At 39.5% G+C, this 22,932-nt stretch overlaps 2 protein-coding genes across 2 annotated transcripts; both read left to right on the top strand.

Annotated features, from left to right (window-relative positions):
- Positions 1 to 353: 353 nt before the first annotated feature.
- On the top strand, positions 354 to 10,677 carry LOC129360038 (transmembrane protein 26-like). Its single transcript, XM_055030098.1, has 6 exons — positions 354 to 598; positions 1,859 to 1,947; positions 2,124 to 2,203; positions 4,622 to 4,830; positions 4,952 to 5,031; positions 6,990 to 10,677. Exons 1-6 carry the CDS (start codon positions 408 to 410, stop codon positions 7,280 to 7,282), a joined length of 942 nt encoding a protein of 313 aa, XP_054886073.1. The 5' UTR covers positions 354 to 407; the 3' UTR covers positions 7,283 to 10,677.
- Positions 10,678 to 12,889: 2,212 nt separating this feature from the next.
- On the top strand, positions 12,890 to 22,637 carry perp (p53 apoptosis effector related to pmp22). Its single transcript, XM_055029920.1, has 3 exons — positions 12,890 to 13,217; positions 18,028 to 18,177; positions 20,965 to 22,637. The coding sequence occupies exons 1-3, from the start codon at positions 13,016 to 13,018 to the stop codon at positions 21,171 to 21,173; spliced, it is 561 nt and encodes a 186-aa protein (XP_054885895.1). The 5' UTR covers positions 12,890 to 13,015; the 3' UTR covers positions 21,174 to 22,637.
- Positions 22,638 to 22,932: the final 295 nt, after the last annotated feature.

Below are 22,932 nucleotides of genomic sequence, written 5' to 3' on the forward strand. Positions count from 1 at the left end.
GAAAAAAAAAAAAAAAAACAGAAGAAAAACACAACACAGTTTTCAGTCAGTTTTTTTTTCTGACACATTTTGCTGTTAAAAGAGTCTGAAGATGTGAGGCTCTCTGCACAAAGGGTTTGCAGTGGAGTCAGAGAGTCAGCCATAAGTCGCAGTCAGAAATGTTGTGAATTGGCTTTTTGAGACGTGTGGCGTCATCACTCACCGCCTATCTGATCCCGCCGCTTCCCAGAGCGGGGGCGAGGGGGCCGGGCAGGGAGCGGGAGGAGGGCGCGAGGGGGGGAGAGAGAAGGCAGGCGGAGCAACAAGTTTGGGGACTTTGTTTGAACAAACCTGCCCTTTCTTTTTGACTCCTCTCTGTGCGGGCAGCGGCTTTGAGATCTGTGCTGTCCAGGAGCAGCGGCGGCGCCATGGGTCTGTCCAGCTTTCTGAGTGCCATCATCACCAGAGCTCTGTTCATCCTGCTTGCACTGGTGGCCGTCTGGAGGGTCATATGGGTCAAAAAACATCCGTACTACTGGCTGCTGACTTTGCTCTTTCTACCACTTGTTGTTGAAATGGTTATAACACTGAGGAAGCGAAAAGGACTGGAATACAAATGGTAATTCAATCTTTTGTTCTTTGCATGTTTCTTCATAAATTTGTGGTGCAAAGTTCACAACGATCAGTTACACACTGAGCTATTTAAACGCATGAAGAGCTGATCGTATTGCACTTCAGCAGTACTATAATGTGCAAATATGCGATCTAATAATAATAATGTGTAGTTCTCCACCCCCTTGCATCCTGCTTGTCCCACTCATGCAATTGTCCTGGGACAGTCTGGTCCGGGTGGGACAGGAAATCAGATTCCTCAAACCAGCAATCATGGAGACGTATTTGTTGTCCTGGTTTAATTCCCTGACATGCTGTGATGGATGGAGTAACCAAAAATAGTCCTGATGGACGAGTAGCAGTACTTCAACATAAATTTTGTTACTCAAGTAAAAGTAAAAAGTAGCTGTGAGAGAAATTTCTCAAATAAGAGTTAACAAGCATTTGGTGAAAAGACTGCTAAAGTGCTGACTAGTCAAAACATAAATCATTTAATATTTGAAAATGACATAATCAGACCAAGTAAAGTATAAAACTATGTAAAAACGTGGGTGTTTTGCAGACCAAAATGAAAGTGATTCCTAACAATAATTACAAAAATCAATATTTGATCGAAAATAATGTATTTCAGTGGAAAACCTTGACAAAATCTGGTAGCTCTTTGGTTAAAACTAGACTTGTTCTTTATTCAGTGACGTCACTCACGGTGGGTAGAGCATCCTGAAATTGCACTCAAGTAAAAGTACCTCACAATGAAAGTACTCAGATGAAAGTTAAAAAGTATCGCACAGTAAAAACACTTCTAAAAGTAATTCTTTTCCTCAAGAAGTTACTCAAAGAATGTAACTGAGTAAATGTGTCTTGTTACTATCCAGCTTGGCTATCATGTTTCCAGATGATTGAGTGCATGATAGTTATTTAGAAGGCACTATCCGACCATTATTACCCTCACTTCCTGTCTATTTAAGACAGGAAGTCTTAAATAGACACTTCCTCACTTCCTGTCTTAAGTAGACAGGAAGTGAGGGTCGGAAGTGAGGGTCGGAAGTGAGGGTCGGAAATTATTGAGTAACTCATAAAAGAAACTGGTTGATGTGGGGTTTTCTTGAGTGAGTAATAAAAAAGATCATTTTCACGAGTTCGACATTAGCTTTCTTAACGGCAAGTTTTGGGAAGTTTCCTTAATTGCGCACGTCGTTTCCATCCACGTTGAAGCCCTTCGTTAGTTTGGAGCGGCACCGATGAGCTGACTTCTCCTTTCTTGCAGGTTTTCTCCCACGATTTTCCTGTTCCTCATCAGCATCATTCCCTCCATCTGGATCCTGGAGCTCCACACCACAGCAGAGCAAAAAGGAAAGAGAAAACACAGCAGCAGTCACTGTCCCTTTCCAAAAAACACTCATCGAGGCAGATGTGGAGGAGATGGCTGCAAGACATCTTTTCCTTCCAACTATACGCTTTTTTTAGTGCTTCAAAGACAAAAAAATAAAGCATGAGAAATGTCTGATGCCTCGTTCCTCTTTTTCTTTTGCAGTGCAATTATGATTCTTTCACACAACTTTGGCAACCTGGCATAAATGACTCGTCAAGAAACAGCACAATAAGTTTGAAGGTAAGATAAATAATACTTCATACTTTTTTGTCTGAGATATGAGATTTACTAAATAAATACTTAAAAAATCATCAATGAAGTGTGGTTTTTAAGATGGGTAGTATGACTGTTCGGACCAAGTTTTTATTGCTCATTTAGATTTTTAATCAATATTTTGGAAAGTACAAATTATAAGAAAATGTGACTTTTCAAAATGTCTGCCTATTTCCAAGGCATGTGGGTAAAAATAAAATAGTAGCATATCTACTGTTTCTTGTGCAACCACCTTGTGTGTAAACAATTATTAAATGAACAAGTTACTACTGGTCAAAAATATTCTGCATTAATAACAGATTTCCTTAAGCAGTGAGATCAGAAGTTTTCAAGTTTTGTTTTCTCAAAGACCCAGTAAAGACGTGTTTTTATACCCATACTAACGTGACTGGTGAAGTACGAGCTTCGCTCCAGAAGCGTTAGTGCAGAGATGGGCAGAAAAACGTTTTTTGGAAGTAAAACTTTCGCAATCACTTAACGTAACGTCTACATTGTGGCAAAGTTTGGTTTTTAGTCAGAGTCAGCTTGGATCAGTGAACACTTCAGCAAAAAGTTAAGGTTCATAAACTGCCTGGATAGAAGAGATGGTGGTAGAGAAGCGCTTCGTGTTATCAGTTGTTGAAGCTGGTTTGTAAAACATCTTCACGGTGGCTACGAATTGACGGCGTCAGTACAAACCATCCCCAACCAATAAATGTGACGGTTCAGCATAAAATAACTCTGACTGAGCTCCTGCTGGCAGATAACTCTCACTGGAATCACAAACTCTTATAGCTGGAGTCGCATAACAGTAAAAAGAAGTTTGCAAGATGGCTGCAAAATGACTCATAGTTGCGACAAGACATCTCCAAGATGGCAATGAAGTGATCATTGTAATGTGAAACATCTGCAAGGTTACTGTGAATCAGAGGATGAAGAGTCTGGGATGTCAAAAATTGTCAAGAATATTTCCAAAGTGAACACGAATGCATGGTTGATATGAAAGTTCTTCAAGGGGGGGATAAACACTTTGACTCACTGTCAGAGCAAGAGATTTCCAAGGTGGGTAGAAATCCAACCAGGATCAGCACAAAGTGTCCTGGATCTGGCTGTAATACAAGCTTCTAAATAAGTAAATACAGTTTCCTCACTATCCACAGGACCCAGAGTTATTGTGAGCATCTTGATACCAGATGTTCTGACGTGTCAGAACTTCCCGGCCAGTAAAACAGGGAGGAACAACAACTGGCAAGTGTTCAAAAATGCTATGGCAGATTAGTTTTCAATTCCTCAAAATGATATGTAAAATCACACACACATACCCAGATTTGCTTTCCAAGAAGACAGACGAGAAAAGTCACAAACTGGAGGTTGTATTTTTTCATAAAAGGTCATAAAGATTTCTAATCTTTATGACTGTTTACTAAATTCTTTATACTGTTCCATTAACAATAATGTTTTCTTTTTTCTTACTTGTAAACTAAGCTCCTACCGCTTCACATTCTATGTCTAAAATATTAGTAGGAACAAGTCCTGAGAACAAGTTCAGAAATGATAAACGTGAACAATACGTTTGTCTGAACAAAAGTTCAATGAGGAGGCTGAACAGCGAACTGAAATAATTAACACACTTAATTCAAAAATCCATACAAATAAGCACATGACAAAGCAAAGATTTGAGTGAGATCATTGGATCCTAAGAGTTCAAAACTTGTGAACCTTTTAAGTAAAAAAAATATATACTTTTTTTGGTGGATTGTTTTATCACAGAAATAGTACTAAAATCACATTTGTGATGTGACTTTCTAGAAATGCAACAATTACATTAGTGAATCTCTAGAACTACAGCTAAAACAGGAGTTTAGAGACAATAAACTCAAGAACAACATGTGGACCATCGACAAAAGGACAACAGAGTTCACAACTTCTGATGCAAATGCAACTTTAGGGACACATTACCTTCACAGAGATGATGTTTTAGTACCACAACGCAGCTAAACCTGACCACTAAGTTAACCCAGAGTACATCTGTCATGTTAACATTAAAAAATAATTTTGCAAGCTGTAAATCAGAAGGTATTGAAGCACAATATCTTCCAAACAGGAAGCTTGGCTCACAACGGTCTGAGTCCTACTAAGATGGCGGCAGCCGCCATTGACGTCGAAAAACAAATTTGGCTTTGAGAAGTTAAACATTGTTCAAATAAAATTGTCTTTAAAAAAAAAAAAAAGAAAGAAACAGCGATGCTGAAGAATCTGTCATGATAATGTGAAAATGTTGCTTTTCAAGATGCTCCTCTTGTTCTCATGACTCACGCTACCATCTCATGAAATGTGTTTCACGATGTGCTTTGGGAAGCAATCGGGCCTTCTCAGAAAGTTTCTCAATGTGCCTCTCTTTCCCAGAGACTTCGCGACGTGTTGTCAAGTTTCTGCGAGGACAGCTGGATCCTTGCTCTTCATCAGATTCTTCTCATCCTTCTCATCATAGGGAAGTGGCTTCTCCCTCTAGGAGGCGGGATCACAAGAGATCAGCTCTCTCAGCTGCTACTCATTTTTGTTGGCACGGCGGCGGACATCCTCGAGTTTAACAGTGAGACGCTGGACGATGTAAAGTGGGTAGTTTTTTGTTTTTGTTTTTGTTGGACAGCAGGATCCTCGCATTTCAATCCATGCATATTACGGTTTAAATTGTGTTGTTTTAAAGTGATTTAAATATCCGTTTGTGTTTTGCAGAGAGAACAGTAGTGAGCTGGTTTACGTCATTTTAAGTGTCTGGTCTTGGAGCATGCTGCAGTTCCCCTGTCATCTGTGTGGTCAGTGTCCCCTTGGCTTTTTTAATCTAAACATCCGTGCTTATCGAGCTCCTACGCCAACTTCCAAACAAACGTCTCTAGAGAGGACGGGACAGCCAGGCTCGGCCTCGGGCGCAAAACGGAGAAGGAGATATGATTTTTTTTTTTTATCTCTGCCTCTGTCAAATTCTAAACTTGTGTAACAGTGATGGCTCTTTCAGGCAGACGTGTTGAGACCTGAACCACTGAAGACAGATCAGATCAGAAAAAGAGCATTGAAGGCGTTTAAGTGTATACCACTTATCTTCTGAAGGAAACAGATGTAGGAAACTGTCTGCGCTTTTCAGATCTCCGCTTTTTTTTTTTTTGATAAGGCCGAGAAAAGCACCTGTATAAGTTTCATCCTCCAAACTTGTTACAGCCAGAGACATGTGAGTCAACAAAAAAAAAAAAGAAGAAAGAAATCAAAACAGTAACAAGTTTGTTCAGGAACAGTTTGTTTCTGGAGAAACCCACATTAACATTCCAGTTGATCTGTTGTACTTTGATGTGGAAATAGATATCATTATCCTTTTAATGCAAAAATATTCGAGGTATTAGAAGTTTACTCTCGTAGGGGGAACACACAGAACTCAACAGATGTTTTACGGTAACGCGTGTGTTTAGGCCTGCTAATCTTAGTTTTCCTTTTTATGGCACTATGCTTGAATTCCCTATAAATGCACAAGACGTCGACCTACAAAACCCGTTGGTGAGAGACGTCGCAAGAGAAATACTCTCCACAAAATCTCTGTTTCACAGCTTCTTTGTTTTCAGTCATCATTGGTGGACAGTTTGTCCCAGAACTCTGTCAAAACATTTCTACTTGTAGTCAAGATTACAGTCCTCACATTTTTTTATTTATTTTTTTGTTAAAGATGAGGTTGACCACTGCGATGTGGTGGCCATTTGAAAATTTCAGCTTTTAGCTGCCAAAGAAACCCCAGGAATTTTAAAGGCAGAATTATCATTTTGTTTTGCAGAGGAATGCAATTGCTCCCAACAAAAACAATGACTCCATTTGCACCGCTTGACTCAGTGCGGGAGACTACGCAAACTCTCAGAGCGACACACGGCCAGAACTAACAGATATTTATCTTTTTTAAAATCCCAATGTACAACCTAAAAAAATATTTTAAAAAAACCTTAGAGAAAAGGAGCATTTTGCTCTGAATGCCAGTGTCGCGCTGCTTCTCAAAGTTTCCTCCCGATTGCTTTCAACTTCTCAACGTGAGAAATTGAGAAATTTCTCCAGAAAGAGGATGTGTGCTGATGATTAGACGAAGGACTGCTTTTCTTATTCAATTTTCAGGAAAAATGTTACTGAATGACCTAAGCAAAGGTGGAGTTTACATCCACAATCATGGAAAACTCTAGATTTGTTCCCTCAAATAAGTTATAAAAGCAACCTTCATATTTAAACAATATAAATGTGCAAAGGCAAAAACAAACAAACAACAACAACAAAAATCCTCCATTGGTTTAAAAAAAAAAGCGAGGATACATTTTCAGGTCAGTTCCCACAGGAACTTTAAACAACACACACATACGCACAAATATAAGAAAAAGTAAATAAGGACCTTTTGGTGGACAGTTCTGGGTCTCGAGAACCTTTCAGAGAAAAGTACCGAAGATAAACTTCAATCTGTTGTTAAATGTACATCAACTGGAGATGCTTCTTTAGATTGAAAATCTGGCTCCTTGTATTTTAACAACCTATTTTCCATCCTGATTTAACAGTCAGAACTTAGGTAGACTATTAAAACAGAGAAACTCCCAGAGAGATGTGGGTTGAAAACCCTTTGAGCCGGTTCTTTGGTTCAACCTCATCACCAGTTTGGGTTTCCCTGGTTGACCCAGCTATGCAACAGCAACCTTGTGTTTGTTGGCTTAATTGCTATTTCCGGTTTAGCACAATGCATTATTCTTTTTTTGAACAGTGGTGGGGCCGATGACCGACGAGCCTGCTGACGAGAGGGTCCAGGGAGACTCACTCTGGTCCAATCGCAGCACCGACCTGTGGAGCATCGTGGAGACGCTGTTCATCCACGACGGCCCCTTCCTGGTGGTCCGGCTCGTTGTCATGATACACTTTGGTACTTTTCACCAGATGCTTGTTTTCTTTGCCTTTAAAAACTTCCTGGTTGTCATCCTGAACGTGTACAGGCTGTGTGTGTTATACCTTGACTTTAAGTCGTCCGTGCACAGCCCAGTGGGGGACAGCGCAGACTGAAGAGACGGCTTGGAGACGAGGGAAATATCACATGTTGCAAAGATACATGTGAAGCAGGAAAAGAAGTAAATGTATGCTTCCATGCGTTACTTTTATACTTTATTTAACGTTTAATTTTATCCCGGTCCAAAAGAACTGCTAGTTCAGAACAGAACCTCTGACCTCATTCATTTTGTAATTAAAAGACGTTGTTATTTGGATGTCTCATAATTGGTCAGGGCATTTCTTTGGGGCAATGAAGCATATGACGTTTTGGAGAGCTTATTTATTTCCCTTTAAGTGGTGCCACATTCATCAGAAAAAAAAAAATTGGGGTCAAGCAGCCGAGTAAAAACCATTAAAAACCTTTAACCATTAAAAACTGCCCATTAAAAAGTGCCAGTATCCAAAAGCTGATTCTGCTTTTGACTGGTGTTTTTTGTTTATTATTGGACTAGATGACAAAAAACAAGAAATATTTGCAATTCAACAGTGCATTTTTATTTATTTATTTATTTTTACATTGCAGTGTGTAACCACACTGCAGTGGGATGCCAATCTATTCTTTAACTAATGTAATTTGGGATATCATTTGATGCTCTCCATTCCCAAACATATGAAGTAATGTCATGTCACCTGGATTTAAACTTTAAACTGGACTGACAGTGGCAGTAGCCCAGGGTGCCATTTTTTTCTTTCTCATTTTTAAATTTTCTTTTATTATTTTTATTTTTAATGAGTGCATGTTTTGCAGACATTATACTTAAAACATCATGAATTTATAATATGGAGCTACTGGACCTTTTAAACCTGCCGTCATCGGTTTGTACAGCAAAAATGTTCGTTTGTGCCGCCATCGTTCCAAAGATGAGAAGAAAAATGTCAAACACTCCCCCGACGCCGCTCACATTTAAAGTGACGTATTTATTTCCACAAATCAGCTCGGCTGGTACAACAAAAGTTTGCATTTGTGCTGCGTTGGCTTTGAAGATACCAGTGAAGGTCTAACCTTTCATGGATATCGTCAAAGCCAAAGTAGGACAAACAAAATTATTTTTTGCTGCACAAACGTTTGACACCAATTTTGTCTGATATGAAGTTAAAAAACACCCCGACTCTGACAGATTGTCAGCAGAGCAGGTGTTTAAACAAGGCTAATCTGCCACAGCGATCGTTCATCAATAATCACGTTGACAATCGCGAAATAAAAATCGAAACCTGAAACTATAAAACTGTAACAGACTGCATGTTGTGGGAAATGTTTGCATGTTTTTTGGATCCCGGTACATTCGTGGCGTCGTTGGTCAGTTGCTACAGCAGCGCCTGCCCGTAGTGCTGCTGACACAGAGGGAGAAAAAAAAACTTGTGGTTTTTTTAAGTTGTTCTTCAACTGGTTTTCTACATTATTTGTCCCTTTGCTGAGGCAGACTGCACTAAACTAAAAACACCCACATCTCCAGATTTCATTTAGTTAACGCATAGCATGTAAAAGAACCGTCTTTTGGCCCTCATTGTGGACACGCATTAGATTTCCAGATGTAAACAATAACAATCAACATGTCTATAAAAGTAACAAGTATTCTACATGCATTAGCAATATAATTTTTCTTTAGTGGATACATCACCAAAATGGTTTCCAACCCAGGGCTTTACATCCTTGTAAATCTTGAACTGCATGTCACTTTTATACTCAATTTACATAATATTTTAAAAGGTGTTTTTTTTTTTAAATAATTAAAATGAACATAGCTAAATGATTCGAGCGTATGATTTAGATGTCTGAACTGCTTAGACTCAACTTTTTACCACTGAGTAAAGCAACATCTGATCCAAAACTGTACTAAAATTGATGATGTTTGTCATGTCAGGTGTAGTTTTTTTTTCTTTCTTTTTTTTTTTACATTTTGGTGTTATTTTCTTCGTTGTAATTTTAACAAAGTATTTCCCGTGGATTTACTTTATTATTTAACACAGGCCATTATATTCTCTTAATGTATTATGTCAAACATTTCTGAATGTTTTAAGGCATCTATTGCCACTTTTTACTCTAACATTCAACTTTGCATGACTGTGAATGTAGACAAACTGAACGTAACCTTGAAGCATGTTTTCTGTAATCTAATGTTACTCCTACATTTTTGAGGATAACAATAAGTACTGTGAGCAGGTGAACCACCAGAAGCTTTGACTTAGACAGACATAAATGTACAAGCATGTTTTTAAATCTGCACACATTTTCAATGAAAGAAGGTCGAGGGTTTCAATTCCAGAATGGAGTTTGCTTGCATGGGCTCTACCAAAGTCCAAAAGTCTGAACTTGAAGTTATTTGGTCTCTCTGGATTAGAGCATGAATCCAGGTGTCAATGCGTGTCTCTCTGTTGGACTGGTGACCCGTCCAGGCGAGCGCCACCTCTCACCCAGTGCCAGTTGGAGATCGACACACAGCAAGGATAAGCCGTCACAGATAATGGACTGAATTTCTTTAAATAAATATGTTTTCTGTAACAAGATGCGCGTTTTAAGCTGCACATCAGTAACAGACTTGTCTTACAGTTTCTGTTTCAGGGAGTGCTCCACACTCCTAACAAAAGCTCCTACCAAAACCCATCCTGCTGAAACTCTGTGATGAGATTTGTCATTATTCTGCACATTTAAAGTTTTTTTTTTGTAAAGCGATCTTGCTTCTTGTCCTTGGTAGTGAACTGTGTAAATTGCATTTCCTTTGGTCGTCACTAGATGTCCTAGGTCGCCTTTATCTGGTGTTATGATCGTCACGTCAGCACTTCCTTTTTTCATATTCGCACTACCGGCACTATCACTCTGCCATATCTTGCTTTGTTTCTTATCAGTTATTTATTGTTACCCTCTTTACGCTTGCCTGACCTTGCTCTGAATTTTACTTTTTTGTTGTTGTTGTTGCTTTGTTTTATATTAGACCAATCAGATTTTCTTTCTCTTTATCAAGGTTTTGTTTGTTTGGCCTTTAATTTTTTTGCAGCGTTCTGGGTTTTCATCTGTGTTTACTACACGATGTTGCCTGTTATCTCTCTGCTTTATATTTAGTCTTGTATTCTGGTCATATATCTATTAGTCTGATCATGCATGATTAAATAAACGTCTTCTTTCTATATAAATCCGAGATAATTCGAGCTTGCATTATTGCCATGCTGTGTCGTTACTGCACTGATTTAAATGACTAAAACAACAGTGAAGCAAGAAATGTTCCCTTATTCTGCCGAGTCTTATTGCAGGTAAGCGGCTAATAAAGTAGCTCTTGTTTCCACATGCACGTTCTCCTTCACGTTTGAAAACGGTTGTTTTGCTTTAGATATGAAACACAAAGACGCTTACAGGTCATTCTGGATTGTTTAAATGGTTAGAAAAACACAGAGGCAAAGTGAGCAGACCAAATAGTAGAGAAAAAAAGAATAGAGACAATAAATAAAAACATCCTACATTGTCCCTTGGAGGAGAAATTCAAGTTTACCGGCAGAAAAGTGACAGACGTATGAAGGCATGACGATTCACACAGAGGTGAAATAATAAATAAGAGAGTACAGGGAGGGCAAATTTACAATATAAGATAGAAATACTGCACAGAAAAGAATATTTTTACTCTTTTTATACTCAGATCTAAAGAAATGTGCAACTGGGAAGGACGTACAAAAGAACATGCAAACTACTTGTATGTTAGGAATGTATTAGGTCAATTCATTAACTGTAGGCCTTTAGTCTTGAGTATGACCCATCAGGGCCGACTGAAACAGAAACAGCCAGAAGAATTTCCACATCAGAAGAAAGTATTATTTACAACTACGTCCTTTAATAAGCTGCTTACTGGTCGGAGTCAAGCCTGTTATCGCTCAATAGACATTAACTTATTACTTCCCTCACAGGTTATAGGTTAGCTCCTTTTTCTCAATAGTTGCAAGCAATCAGAGCAGCTTCATCGCAACTTGTAAAAGCCTTTCTACGAAATCTTAAGAGTTGCAAATCCTTATTCACCGCCCCAATTTAAATCTCTAGCAGATTAAAGAAGAAACACACAAGCATTCGGTATGTTTGTGGTTTTGCAGTTGTGCAGACCAACATCTATCAAATACCAAGGACCATCTATCAGTGTGATGTCTGCAGGGTTTTCTCCTGTTCAGTTATGTATAACACATGCACCGATGTCCTAATCCTATAAAACGGGCTTATCAAATTTATTTCTGGTCTTCCTATAGGAACAAGTTGAGACTAGATTTATCTGTATGAATGCCCTTGTGCAAAAGTTTTTCCAAACAGATTTCAAATTATTTTCTTGCTGCATTATCCTCCCTCCGTCCATAGCATTCAGTTCATTCAAGGTCAGGAGCAGAGATCTCTCTCTCTCTAGGTTTAGAGAGAGGAATTCCCGTAAATGTGAGCCTAATCACTTTGAGACAAAACCTGGATTTCCTTCACTTGTGAGTGTAATCCCTATCACATGACCACCAGGGAGGATTAGACAGTAAATGGGCCAGTAAATCTAAAACACAGACGCGCCTTTGAGCAATTCTGTCACTTCTTCACACAAAATTCTGACTCACCTTTCTACTTTCCACTTCATTTTACAATTTCTCATGAGTAAGAAACTGCAACTCCTCAAGCTGAGGAGTCGCACGAGACACACCCGTGACCCTGAGGGAGCAGTCCGTCTTTCATTGCCCTGCACTCAGACCAAGTCAACACAGTGAGGACTCAGCAATTGAAACGCTTGTCGTTGGGCTCTGCATATAATGAGCTGGCATGTTATTATAACCGGTGACAGGTAAGGTGAATAAAGCTGGCTACCTCTTTGTCATGAGTGGGATACATCAGTCAGCGAGTGCACTTTTCTTCTCGAGCAGAAAACAATACGGAAGAATCAAGATTTGAGCAAAATGTTGACTGAGATGCCTGGGTCCCAGGCATTTCCACTAAGTCCAAGTTGTGTGGGGTATTTTTTTTATTTAATTTTTTTTACAAAGTTGTAATAATTAAGCATAACTATCCAAAACATATCACAACCATCTGGCACAAACCCACACGTGTCTGGGAGTTTTATCCCATAACATCTTGAAGTGCGTATTTCGAAACACCAAGTTTCTTGTTGGCTTTTGCAACTGATTGATGAGCCCCAGGAGTTTCTCACCACGTCACGCCACTCCTCCTCCTCCTGTTGGCGAAATGCCACACTCCCACTTGACTCAGCGCTGACACCTTCCGCTGTCATCTGTTGCCCTTTGTATTTCACTCCCAGGGACACCTGGAACTACAATAACATGCAGCTACTTACATGTCAGGTAGCTTTTTCCTTTTACCCCAACTTTTGTGTGTGAGCGCGCGCATCAAAGGCATTAGTAGGTTGTGGAGCCAGTGCGCCATCTCGTGGCAGCTTCTGGCGCCGCAGCCTCCGGTCTGTTTGGGACGTTTTCGTTTCTCTCATAACTCGCACCTTTAAAGAATCTGAACTGTTTTTTTTTTTTTTTTATCAGTTCAGGTTGTTTTTGTCTCGACGGGAGCCCCGTTCAGTCGCTGTGTGTAACCTGACACCGAGGGCAGGGCTACCTTTCTGTAGCCCAGCCCTTCTCCAAGGTTCGCCTACATTTCTCTCTCGGGTGGGGCAGGTTCACTTTTTCTGCCGCCCGCACTTTCGCCGCCTCGATTCTTCACAGGACGCCAGCAGACGCGCTTTTTATTCCATCTCTGTCTTATCATACCATTGCTGTCCGAACTCCTCCGGATCAGAAATGTTTCGCTGCGGCCTGGACTACCGTCGGTGCAGGTGGATCATGCCCCTGCTGCTGCTTTTCGCCATCATTTTCGACATTATCGCCATCGCGGCCCAGTCCGGCTGGATCCAGAACCGGGACAATAACCACTACTCCAGTATGTGGAAAGAGTGCCGAAGCCTGGGCGATGAGTCGGAGTGCTCGAGCCTCATGGGAGATAGTAAGTCTTTGGTTTTCTTTTGTTTTTGAGACGCGCCGTGTGAGTTGACCTGTGACCCGAGAAAGTGTGAGGTCACTGAAAAAAAAAAAACCTCAGGCTGGGGAGGTTCCTGCAGAGTGAACTTTGGTCTCTCCTCTGTAATTAACTTTGCGTCTGTTGCTGCCTTCAGTCTCCACTCACCAGAGTTACAGGAAAAAACACCAAACTTTAGTTAAAGTTTTCCATTTCAGCAAAAAAACTAAAACAAAACGCTTCATTTTAAAACACAAATACTGGAGATGCACTGATCACACCTTTTTTTTTGTCTTTGTTTATTTCTACAACATTCCTACAATACAGCCTTTAAAGTGTTATTAAAATTTGGCAAAACAGAAATACACAACTTATTTTTGTGTTTTAAATCAAGACTTTAACACTTGGAAACTATTTGTGACAGAAGTGACAGATCAAACACAAAAATCCTCCTTAATGCGTCAAGGGGCTGTAGTTCAAGTTTTTGAGTTAAAAAATGTTCAAAGTTGGCAGCGAATTTTAAAATCTCACTTGATAATTGCTGAGATTGGAAGATTAATACCTGAACTTAAAAAAAATGCAAAGATTTTGCAAAGACTTAAAAAAAATTCTAAACCATTAAAATGTTCTATGAATCTCATTAATTAGCTTTTTAATAAGATGTCATAGAAAGTGATGGAGTCACCAGAACTTTCTCTGGTTGTCTGGAGCTCAGACAACAGTTAGCCCCCCTCCCCTACCTGTTGCTGTGCAATGTTAGATCCCATTCATTTGCCTGAAAGAAGAATCCACTTCAAATCCTTTATTACTCATTTTCCAGGTCAAAAAAAAAAAAATAGATGTTCTCATGTGTTTAAAAAAATATTTTCTTTTTCGAAAACTTGGACAGTTGTGGTCAGACTAGACAAGCATGCTTCGTACAGCAAGCTTGTCTAGTCTGATCACAGAACCAGTTTATGTGAATGGTAGTTAATCTTGTGTTAAAATACAGTGATGCCACACAGAATGAAAACAACATGGTAGGTCTCATACCGACACATGTTTAATGGGTAGACTGTTATCATCACCTCCAGGAAAGAATCAGGCTGACAAGAAAAACTTTTACCTCTCCAAAAAACACAGAAGCAAACAGGGAAGAAAAAAAAAGTACTAGTGCAGTGCTTCTGTTTTGACATCAATAATCTCCAGACCAATCTCTCTGTTAACTAATTCTCGGCCTGGACTTGTCGCTGAGCCGAGAAAGTAAGGAGGGCAGGTTTGTACCAGTCTGCTCAACATGCAAATGAGAAGCAGATTTCAAAGAGGCTGACTTGCTAGAATCAGATAGGATCATATTTATAGTTTCTCCTTCAGTGAAGAGGGCCAGTCAGATACACATGCCTCAGTATCACACACACTAAGGACAGTGAGTGTTTGACTTTTCCGACCCCTTTTCTTACCAGCAAAGCTGCAACACGTCGGGATCTGCTGCTGCGGATTCGTTTAATCATATGTCACAGACAGTCGAAGCTCACAATTTAACATTCTGTGCATGAATACAGACGTGCATAGGAGCAGCATAATTATTAATTCACACGGTTCTGTTTGAAACACGGGTGTTCCTAAAATTTTTAATCGCATTGAACTTTGAAACTCTATTAAGTGAGACAAAATTGGTGCAATCAGGGATCATGCTAACATCACGCAAGTCTTCAATGATGCTTACAGAACTGGTTGTCCAGTTACTGAAAAAAAAACAACAACAACAACAACAAAAAAACTCGGTTTAGTGAAGTTTTCCACTTTTTTGTCATGTTTGTTGCTCCTAAAATAAAATTCTTCTCTACTTTCTTGAAACAATGTGCCATCACTACATCCTAAATGTTACATCATAAATTTGAATTTGTGGTACTTTATGAAGCCCGACTTTAGTTCTGCAGAGATGTTAACCGGAGCAAAAATACAGACTACGCAGATTATTCTCCTTGCAGAAACATCAGTAGAAAACTTCCTTTCACTTCACCGTCATGCAGAACTGTGTGTCGCTTTTGGGGATGGTAATACTTCTATATGTTGAATTTTATATTTTAGGTTTTGATAACTTAGTGCTTTTTTTTCCTCCCCTGACTCTTTTTTTTCTTTATGATCGACAACCCGATTCTCTCTGAGAAATAAACACGGGATATAATGACAACTTCATTAGTTGTGGCAGGAACATCTGAGAGGCCTGTCATCTTTATCAGTTTACACTAAACACTGATTTAAAAAAAAAAAGAAGAAAAAAAAGAAAAATAAAGAGGATTTTAATTGGTTTCTCGTACCATTTCTGTCCGTAAGCCAGTTCCACAGAACCGATATCAGCGGCTATTTGAGTTTCACCGGATATCATGAACTTGTGTTGAGTTTGAACTGCCCTCTGCTGCTGCTTTGGGACGATCTCCTCTGTTGCCCGAGTCAATAAAGCAAAAGATGAACACATCTACCAAAAGAAAGCAAAAAAAAAGCAACAACAAAAAAAAACAACTTGCTGGATGAGAGGTTCTTTTCTTTTTTGTTTTTTGAGGTTTTAATGGTTGAAATACTTGTAGGGTCGATCTGAAATACCGAGGAAACGAGCCCAGGTGAAGTGTAAATAAGAATGTTTTCAAAGACCCTCAATGTCAAAGTACTGAATAAAAGGAGGAGCTGCTCGTCCAGGAAATGCAGCATGAAATCAACACCAACCAAAATGTTTTTATGCTTCTAATAAGAGGGCGTGTTTGGAAAAAGAAATAAATTGTATAAACACAACTTCCTTATGTCTCATGGCACTAGCTGCCGGGTTTAACAGAAGAGGTTCATTAGGTATATCTTAAAGTTTCACAACAAAATTTTGTTTTAATATTTTATAGTTATGTTTCTTCCAAGTCTACTAAATAAATCACATCTGTCTTTAGAGCTTTTCCTTTCTAGTGGTCAAAAATTTATTATAAAACAAAGAATAATTGTGCATTTATCTGTTCCATTAAAATTAGTCTTTCTGTTTACTTTTCACAGTGTCTGACTTGTGTTAATTAAGAGAATAACTAACTTTGGAGGGGAATGTACGGTGGTCCTGAAGGGCAAAACTTCAACAAATCACTAAGCACAATACAAATGGGAAAGAAAACACAACATTAACTAAGCTACAAAAGCTACAAAATAAGAAAGTTTCAGCTTTATTTCCCTATTTTAGGTTTAATGAAGTCCTATCAGATTGTTGTACGTTTCAAAATGGCTGCCTGTAGAGAACGATGATGCTCTTTCTAGTCTCTTCTCAAACCGGATCTCCAGTTTTCACTCAATGTTAGTTTAAGATGGGGTTGCATAATGTCAGGTAAACATTTAACTGCAAGGCTATTACTATAAATTGAAATAACAACTTACAGTAACTCCCATTTTCCTGACAATTTTTACTGTTGCTTTCTCTGTGAGTTTTGGCTACTACAGATTAACATCCAATACAGGAGATGGGGAGATGGTCAGCCTACTAGCTGCAGAGTGTGAACACCTGCTTGAACTGTAATATCCTATCAAATATTGCATCTCCCTCACACTAGTATTGCAGTAAAGATTGTAATATGAGTAGTTTTAAACTAGAGATGTACAATCTATCTTTTGCTTTGGTGCAATAAACCAAGCTTTTGGGTTATATAGAAATAGGTGTTGTTGGTTTATTTATTTATTGTATTTTTGCTTCTCCTAGCATTTTTGTTGTTGTTGTATTTTTGCTTCTCCTAGCATTTTTTGTTTGTTTGTTTTGAAAATTAGAAACCTGCTGAAACTGCAATCACTATAGCAGGAAAATAAGATGTGGCAATTACCAGGCAGAAAGTTTACATTCGATTGAAGTTTTTACTCTTAGGCTTTTGCCGAAATGCACGAATGTGAGGAAAGTAAAGACGATGCGTCTAAGTTTCGAACAGTGATGTCGATGAGCTTGCGTGCAATTTAACGTCATGAGGACGCGAGAGGACTAAACCAGACGAACTCGCCCGGCGTGTACTGGTAAAAAGAATAAATGCCTGTGGCTGGGGCAAGTACCTGAACACACAGTGCGCAACATGGCTGTGAATAATTTAAGGGTGTTGGTTGATCCGGTAACGGGGAAACGGCTTTGTTAAAAAATACTGAACAACTAGATTATTAGCAGTAGACTTTTGGATTGGGCCATAATTTATATTTATTTATTTTTATAAAGATTCGACGTTAAACTTAGCTTTATCATTGATGGATCCTTTGCGTTTTATTCCTTCTGCAGGCAACATCTGTCTGGAGAAAAACGTATGAGTCATAAATGTGCACATATCAGCAGCCTGAGTTTTTACCCAGGTTTATTGGGTTGGATTTCAAAACTGTTCGTCCTGTTCACAAACACGCAGAGGGAGGTGCAATTTAAAACAGGCGGGTGTGGCGTCTGTGTGTTGAAAGCACACAGGCCTATCAGCCTCAATGACTTCATGGAGTTTTGCATGAGAACGTGTCGCAGCAATGACAAAGGAGCAAACCGCCTGGCGTGCGTCCCACACACAAACAGATTCATTTATTAAAAAAATGATTTGAGAAACTGTTTCCCTGGGATATTTCTGTACAATGTTTTGGGGATAATTATTACACATTCTGCTGTAGTTGGAGTATGAGTGTAGCCTCGCATGTAAAATCCGGGGCGACGGAATAAAACTGGAGGCGTTTCTCTTGAGAGTTAAAGCTGTTGACTTTTATGTGATGAATCTAACTGAAATTCTGTCTTCTTGAGAAAATTAATCGTTTTTTTTGTTTGTTTGTTTCCTTTGAACTGCAGGTTGGGCTCAGGCCGTGGCAGCACTGATGATCATTGGCCTCATCCTCCTTATCATTGCTTTCATCGTCAGCGTCAGTACCATGTGTAGTAGTGTCGACGAAGACTCCGTAAATGGTTTTGTGGGCGTGGGAGTTCTGCTTTTTATTGTTGGTAAGCTTCACTCACACATGCACAGAAACATTTACATGATCATTAAGTAACAAAATTGCCTTGATCTGTTCACAAACAGGAAGATTCTGGTTTGGAGATTAGTGGGGGTCTTTTATTGTTTCCATGTTCTTCTGTTTGTTTGGGTTTTGTTCTGGGTCTAGTTTATTCCTAAATAATAAAGACAGATTGTGAGAGTAGCTCTCCCACAATCTGTCTGACATAAAGATGTCTACCCACTGACATGGACATAGAATCCCATCTACTCAAGTAAAGTAGAAGAAAGACTGCAGCAATCACTTTGAACCAACCAAAATGTCGTGCATCAACAGACATGATTTGGTCGATGCACTGTGTGTGAAGACATTTTAAATCAAACCAATAGGGACAAAGCAGGTTTTGGTTTCAATTATCACATGGTAAAGGTTTCCTAAGGTTTGTTATACCATCTTAAAGCCAGATGTGATTACACCAACGTTACAAACATGCCTAAGCTCCAACCACGCTGTAGTCTGTGGTTTCTCACTCAGCCAGCTGAACCATCCCCAAACGTCCCACAATCCTTCATGTGTAAGAAAAGAATATCTTTGTAATCAAAAACTGGAAAAACAATCCCTGCTTTGTAGCGCATGAAGCTGAATATACTAGAGTGTATTAGTGCAGTGCTTCTCAAATAGTGGGGCGGGCCCCCTTTGGGGGGCGCGGTGCGATACCTGGGGGGGCGTGTGATCCTGGGGAACAGGCTTTTTTTTGGCTGTACTAGTATAAAGTGTAATTGCGCACAGTAGGCGGCAGTGGCGCTCTCATTGTTACTTCTGTCACGTTTGCGCCAGTGCAACATTTTACGACTTACAAGACAACAGGTTTGCCTTGGTTAGCAGTGTTAAGTCAACAAAAAGCTCCGACTGCGTTCTGTCTATGGCCTCCGTTATTCAACAACCCCCAACATGAAAAAGTTTTTCACAGGGATGAAAAGAAAAGCGGAGAGAGACAAAGATAATGAGACAACAGAAAGTCAACCGAAAGCTAAGAAGAGGAAATACGACGAAGCGTATTTAGCGCTTGGCTTCACTGTGACTACAGTTGGAGAAGAGGAAAGACCGCTGTGTTTGCTGTGTCTAAAAATGCTCGCAGCGGACAGCATGAAGCCAAATAAATTAGCGCGTCACTTAAATACATTACATCCCAATCACGCCGATAAGCCGCTAGAGTTTTTTCAGCGAAAAAAATGTTAATAAGGAAAAAATGTTATGCAGAGATGGATAGTCACGGTGGGGAGTGGGGGGCGCAAAGAGTTTTCTTCTTGCTAGGGGGGGCGTAACGGAAAATAATTGAGAAGCACTGTATTAGTGTAATGGAAAGTGTTTAAAAGTCCTTTTCTCCTATATTTTTCTAAACTTAAATCCAAATCAGTTACATACGCAAGAATCCAGTTTGTCTTTTGAAGAACTTTGCAGAGCTTTATTCTGACTTGTGAGGCTGTTGCTGATTTAATACAAGGATGTTTGTCAGGAGAAAGTTCAAAGGTGTGAATTGTTCTGGGAATTTGCTCAACAGTAAACAGTGAACTGGCCACTGGGGGTGAAACATTAGTATTTATGTAAAAGAAGGAGGCCAGGAGGAATAACTGCAACTGAATGAAAGAATTAGACAGAAATAAAGACAATTTCTGTCTAATTAAGTGGCATGTGATGATAATTAGGGAGCAGCAGAGACAATGGGAGGGTTAAACACAAAATTGGTGTGACGCTCCCATAGCAAAAACTGGCTTAATCTGTTTTCTTTGACATGAGCGTGGGAACAAAAGGTAAAACAGAAATGCAATCATCAAAATGCGGCACAGGGACAAAATAGCAGGGCATGGAAAGTGTTTAAAAGTCCGCCGCTTTCTTCTGTCAGAGGCAGCGTGTCGGTTTAAACTCGGAAATACGACGACGTTGATGTTTCTGTTTAATCCAAGCTTAAATTACTGGTTAAGAAAAAGTATGTCATATTGTATTAAGAAACAGCCAAACCACTAACTAAAGAAAGAGTCTATGGAAATAATTGAAAGCAAAGGACTGAATGCTGAAAACGAACTCCACATTTTGATTTGCTTAAGTGACTCTCGCGTAGTCGTGTGAAGGTATTTTCCACACCCTGCCGCTGCAGTCAGAAACGGGGATGTCTGCCAGCCCAGATGGCTGTGTGACAAAGAATGAAGTCGTTCGTTTTCCAATGTGTACGAATAATTTAAAAAGTAAAATGTTATACGGTGCCTTGTGTATTTTCCATGGCGTTATTTGATAGCCAAATGAAGTAGCTGTTGCCTTTTATTGCTATAAAAACCTCCTGTATTTCAAAAATACCTTCGAAAATTGATCCCCGAAAATTGCGTCTCTGTCTGTTTGAGAACCTCGATAAATTCCAACACTCCCCCCTTCAGCACATCATCACCACAATGCTTCTCCATGATGCCATTGAACTGAGAAGTAGTTCACATGCTGACTAGCAGTTTCGGGCGTTTGCTCATTCCTCTGAGGAGGAAAGCAGTCTTTTTCATCCTGCTGTGATGAAACAGACAGAAGCTAATTTAACTACTGTGAAAGTTAGCCAGGTATTCACAGTTAGCTAACTTTAATTACAGTTGGTTAAATGTTGTAAATAACTAATTAAATACTGTGAAAGTTTCACAGCTAAACTGTGAAAGTTTAGCTCGCTTTTACAGTATTTAATTACTGTTTTGATGAGGGTTATTGAGTTGCTCATTGGACTTTAACACTGATCAAACATGTTCGCCTGTCCCTTCAGGGATCCTCCAGTTCATCGGTCTGATCATCTACCCCGTCAACTTCAACACCAGGATCTTCGAGGGCGAATACGAATACACCTGGGCCTATGGGTTCGGGTGGGGCGCCACCATCATCTGCTTTGGCGCCAGTTTCATCTTCTGCTGCTTGACAAGATGCATAAGCAAGATTAATGGAGATGAAAAGGTGGATTTCTGTATCTCTTCGTAGTGACAGAACCTCCAGACCTGCCCAGTCACAGTAGTCCCTCCTACTCCCCCTTCTCTCTGTCACTGAAAACTAAAGTTTTGTTCAACACTGGAAGCATTCCTCCTCTACCATCCTTGAACAAAGTGGATTGTAACTGCGGGTCACCCTAGCTTTAATGCACACAGATCTTGATTTTAGATCTGGTCAGTATCTCGAGTCCCCCTCCCCCCTTTTTTAATTTAAATTTTTTGAGGAGAAAGTTAGACTTTCTCCTCAGAATTTCGCAAACTGTAATTCTCAAAGCAATAACACCCAAGTGCATTTGTCTTTAAAGGAGCTAGTTTTATATAAACCACAAGCAATCCAAAAAATTTTCCAGGTGTTTTTGCACAGGATGAATGAATGTTTATCGCCCTGCATTGTACCGTGTGATTTGACAAATATTGGGTCTCCATAGTGTCATTAACTCTGCAAGTTTAGCCAGGAAGACGAAGGACAGGAAAGCAATCTGTTCCGTCAGAACCGTATGCATTGGTTAAAAAAGTGTTTGCACCACTTTTATAAATCTACAGTCTGTCTCTGTTTGTCTTGATTCGCTTATGTGGCATAGACAAGAGACGCTGTGCTGCGTTTGAATGCAGTTGACTTGTCTTTATGCTGTGGTAGAATTAGAGGTGTTCTGAATTCACACTGGTGCCGACGTTTCGCTCAACTGTCACAGAAATAGTCCAGATCCCTCATTGTCTTTTGTTATTGCAGCCATTAATTATATTTAAGGACTGCAAGACACAAAACCAAAATTTCAACAACAACAACAACAAAAAAATGTTTTTAATACCCTGAAACGTATTACAAGATTCACACTACCATTGTTCAATAAGGATGTCAATACTGGTTAAAAGGGAACATTTAGATTATTTAGTTTTTCATGTTATATTCATATCAGTTATATATGATCTTGGTCGTGTTTTTCTTTTTTCCTGAATTTTGGGAATGCCATTGAGGCGCTGCTGGTCTAAACATTGACCAAAGTTTCCACCACTATGACTCGGTGTGTGAAAAGAAGCTGTGCCTTTGTGTTTCCTCTGTGGTTAATCCTGGAGCGTTTCATTCTAGTGGAAGAGCTGGTTTTCACTCACGCCCTCTGCTTCATGCCAGCACCAATCTGCTCGGACACGATCAGGCCTCTTTGTTAGATTTATTTCCTGAATTTGTGACGAACTCTTCTGTTGGCTGAATCAGTATTTCTGCTGATACTTTTTCTGTCTGGCCCAGAGCTGCGTAGTTTCGTGTATTTTATCATTTGGTAGAAGTTTTATCTATTAGTCGTCATAAGTGTTTGTGTTCAGTGTGGGCTTTTCACTGTAAATCATAAGTTCTTTACTGTATTCAAAAGAAATCTATTATTTTTCTTCCTGTTCTCTGAGGTATTTTTGGTAAGTTCTGTATTAAGCAATAAAGAGTTTTTATGTAGAAGAAGTAAAAGTTGTTGTTTTTTTTCTCTTTATTTCCCTTAAACTGACTATGTTTTAAAATGTGAGACAAATATGTTTTGGCTGCTTCTATGACTGTATTTTATTTTATTAGAGAACGTAATAAAGCTGGTCTGGGGTGGAAAACTACCCACAAAGTGAACAACAAAGAGAGTTAGTACAAAATTCATCAGAACCCTTCAATACAGATCAGGTTCCCGCTCTGCCTATTTTTATTCTGTTTGGGGTTGTCACCACTCCTGTGAAGGAACAGATGATGCACAGCACAGGAATGTGCAGAGCAGAGT

The sequence above is a fragment of the Poeciliopsis prolifica genome, unplaced genomic scaffold (assembly GCF_027474105.1).
Source record: "Poeciliopsis prolifica strain line A6 unplaced genomic scaffold, Auburn_PproV2 SCAFFOLD005, whole genome shotgun sequence".
Lineage (NCBI taxonomy): Eukaryota > Metazoa > Chordata > Actinopteri > Cyprinodontiformes > Poeciliidae > Poeciliopsis > Poeciliopsis prolifica.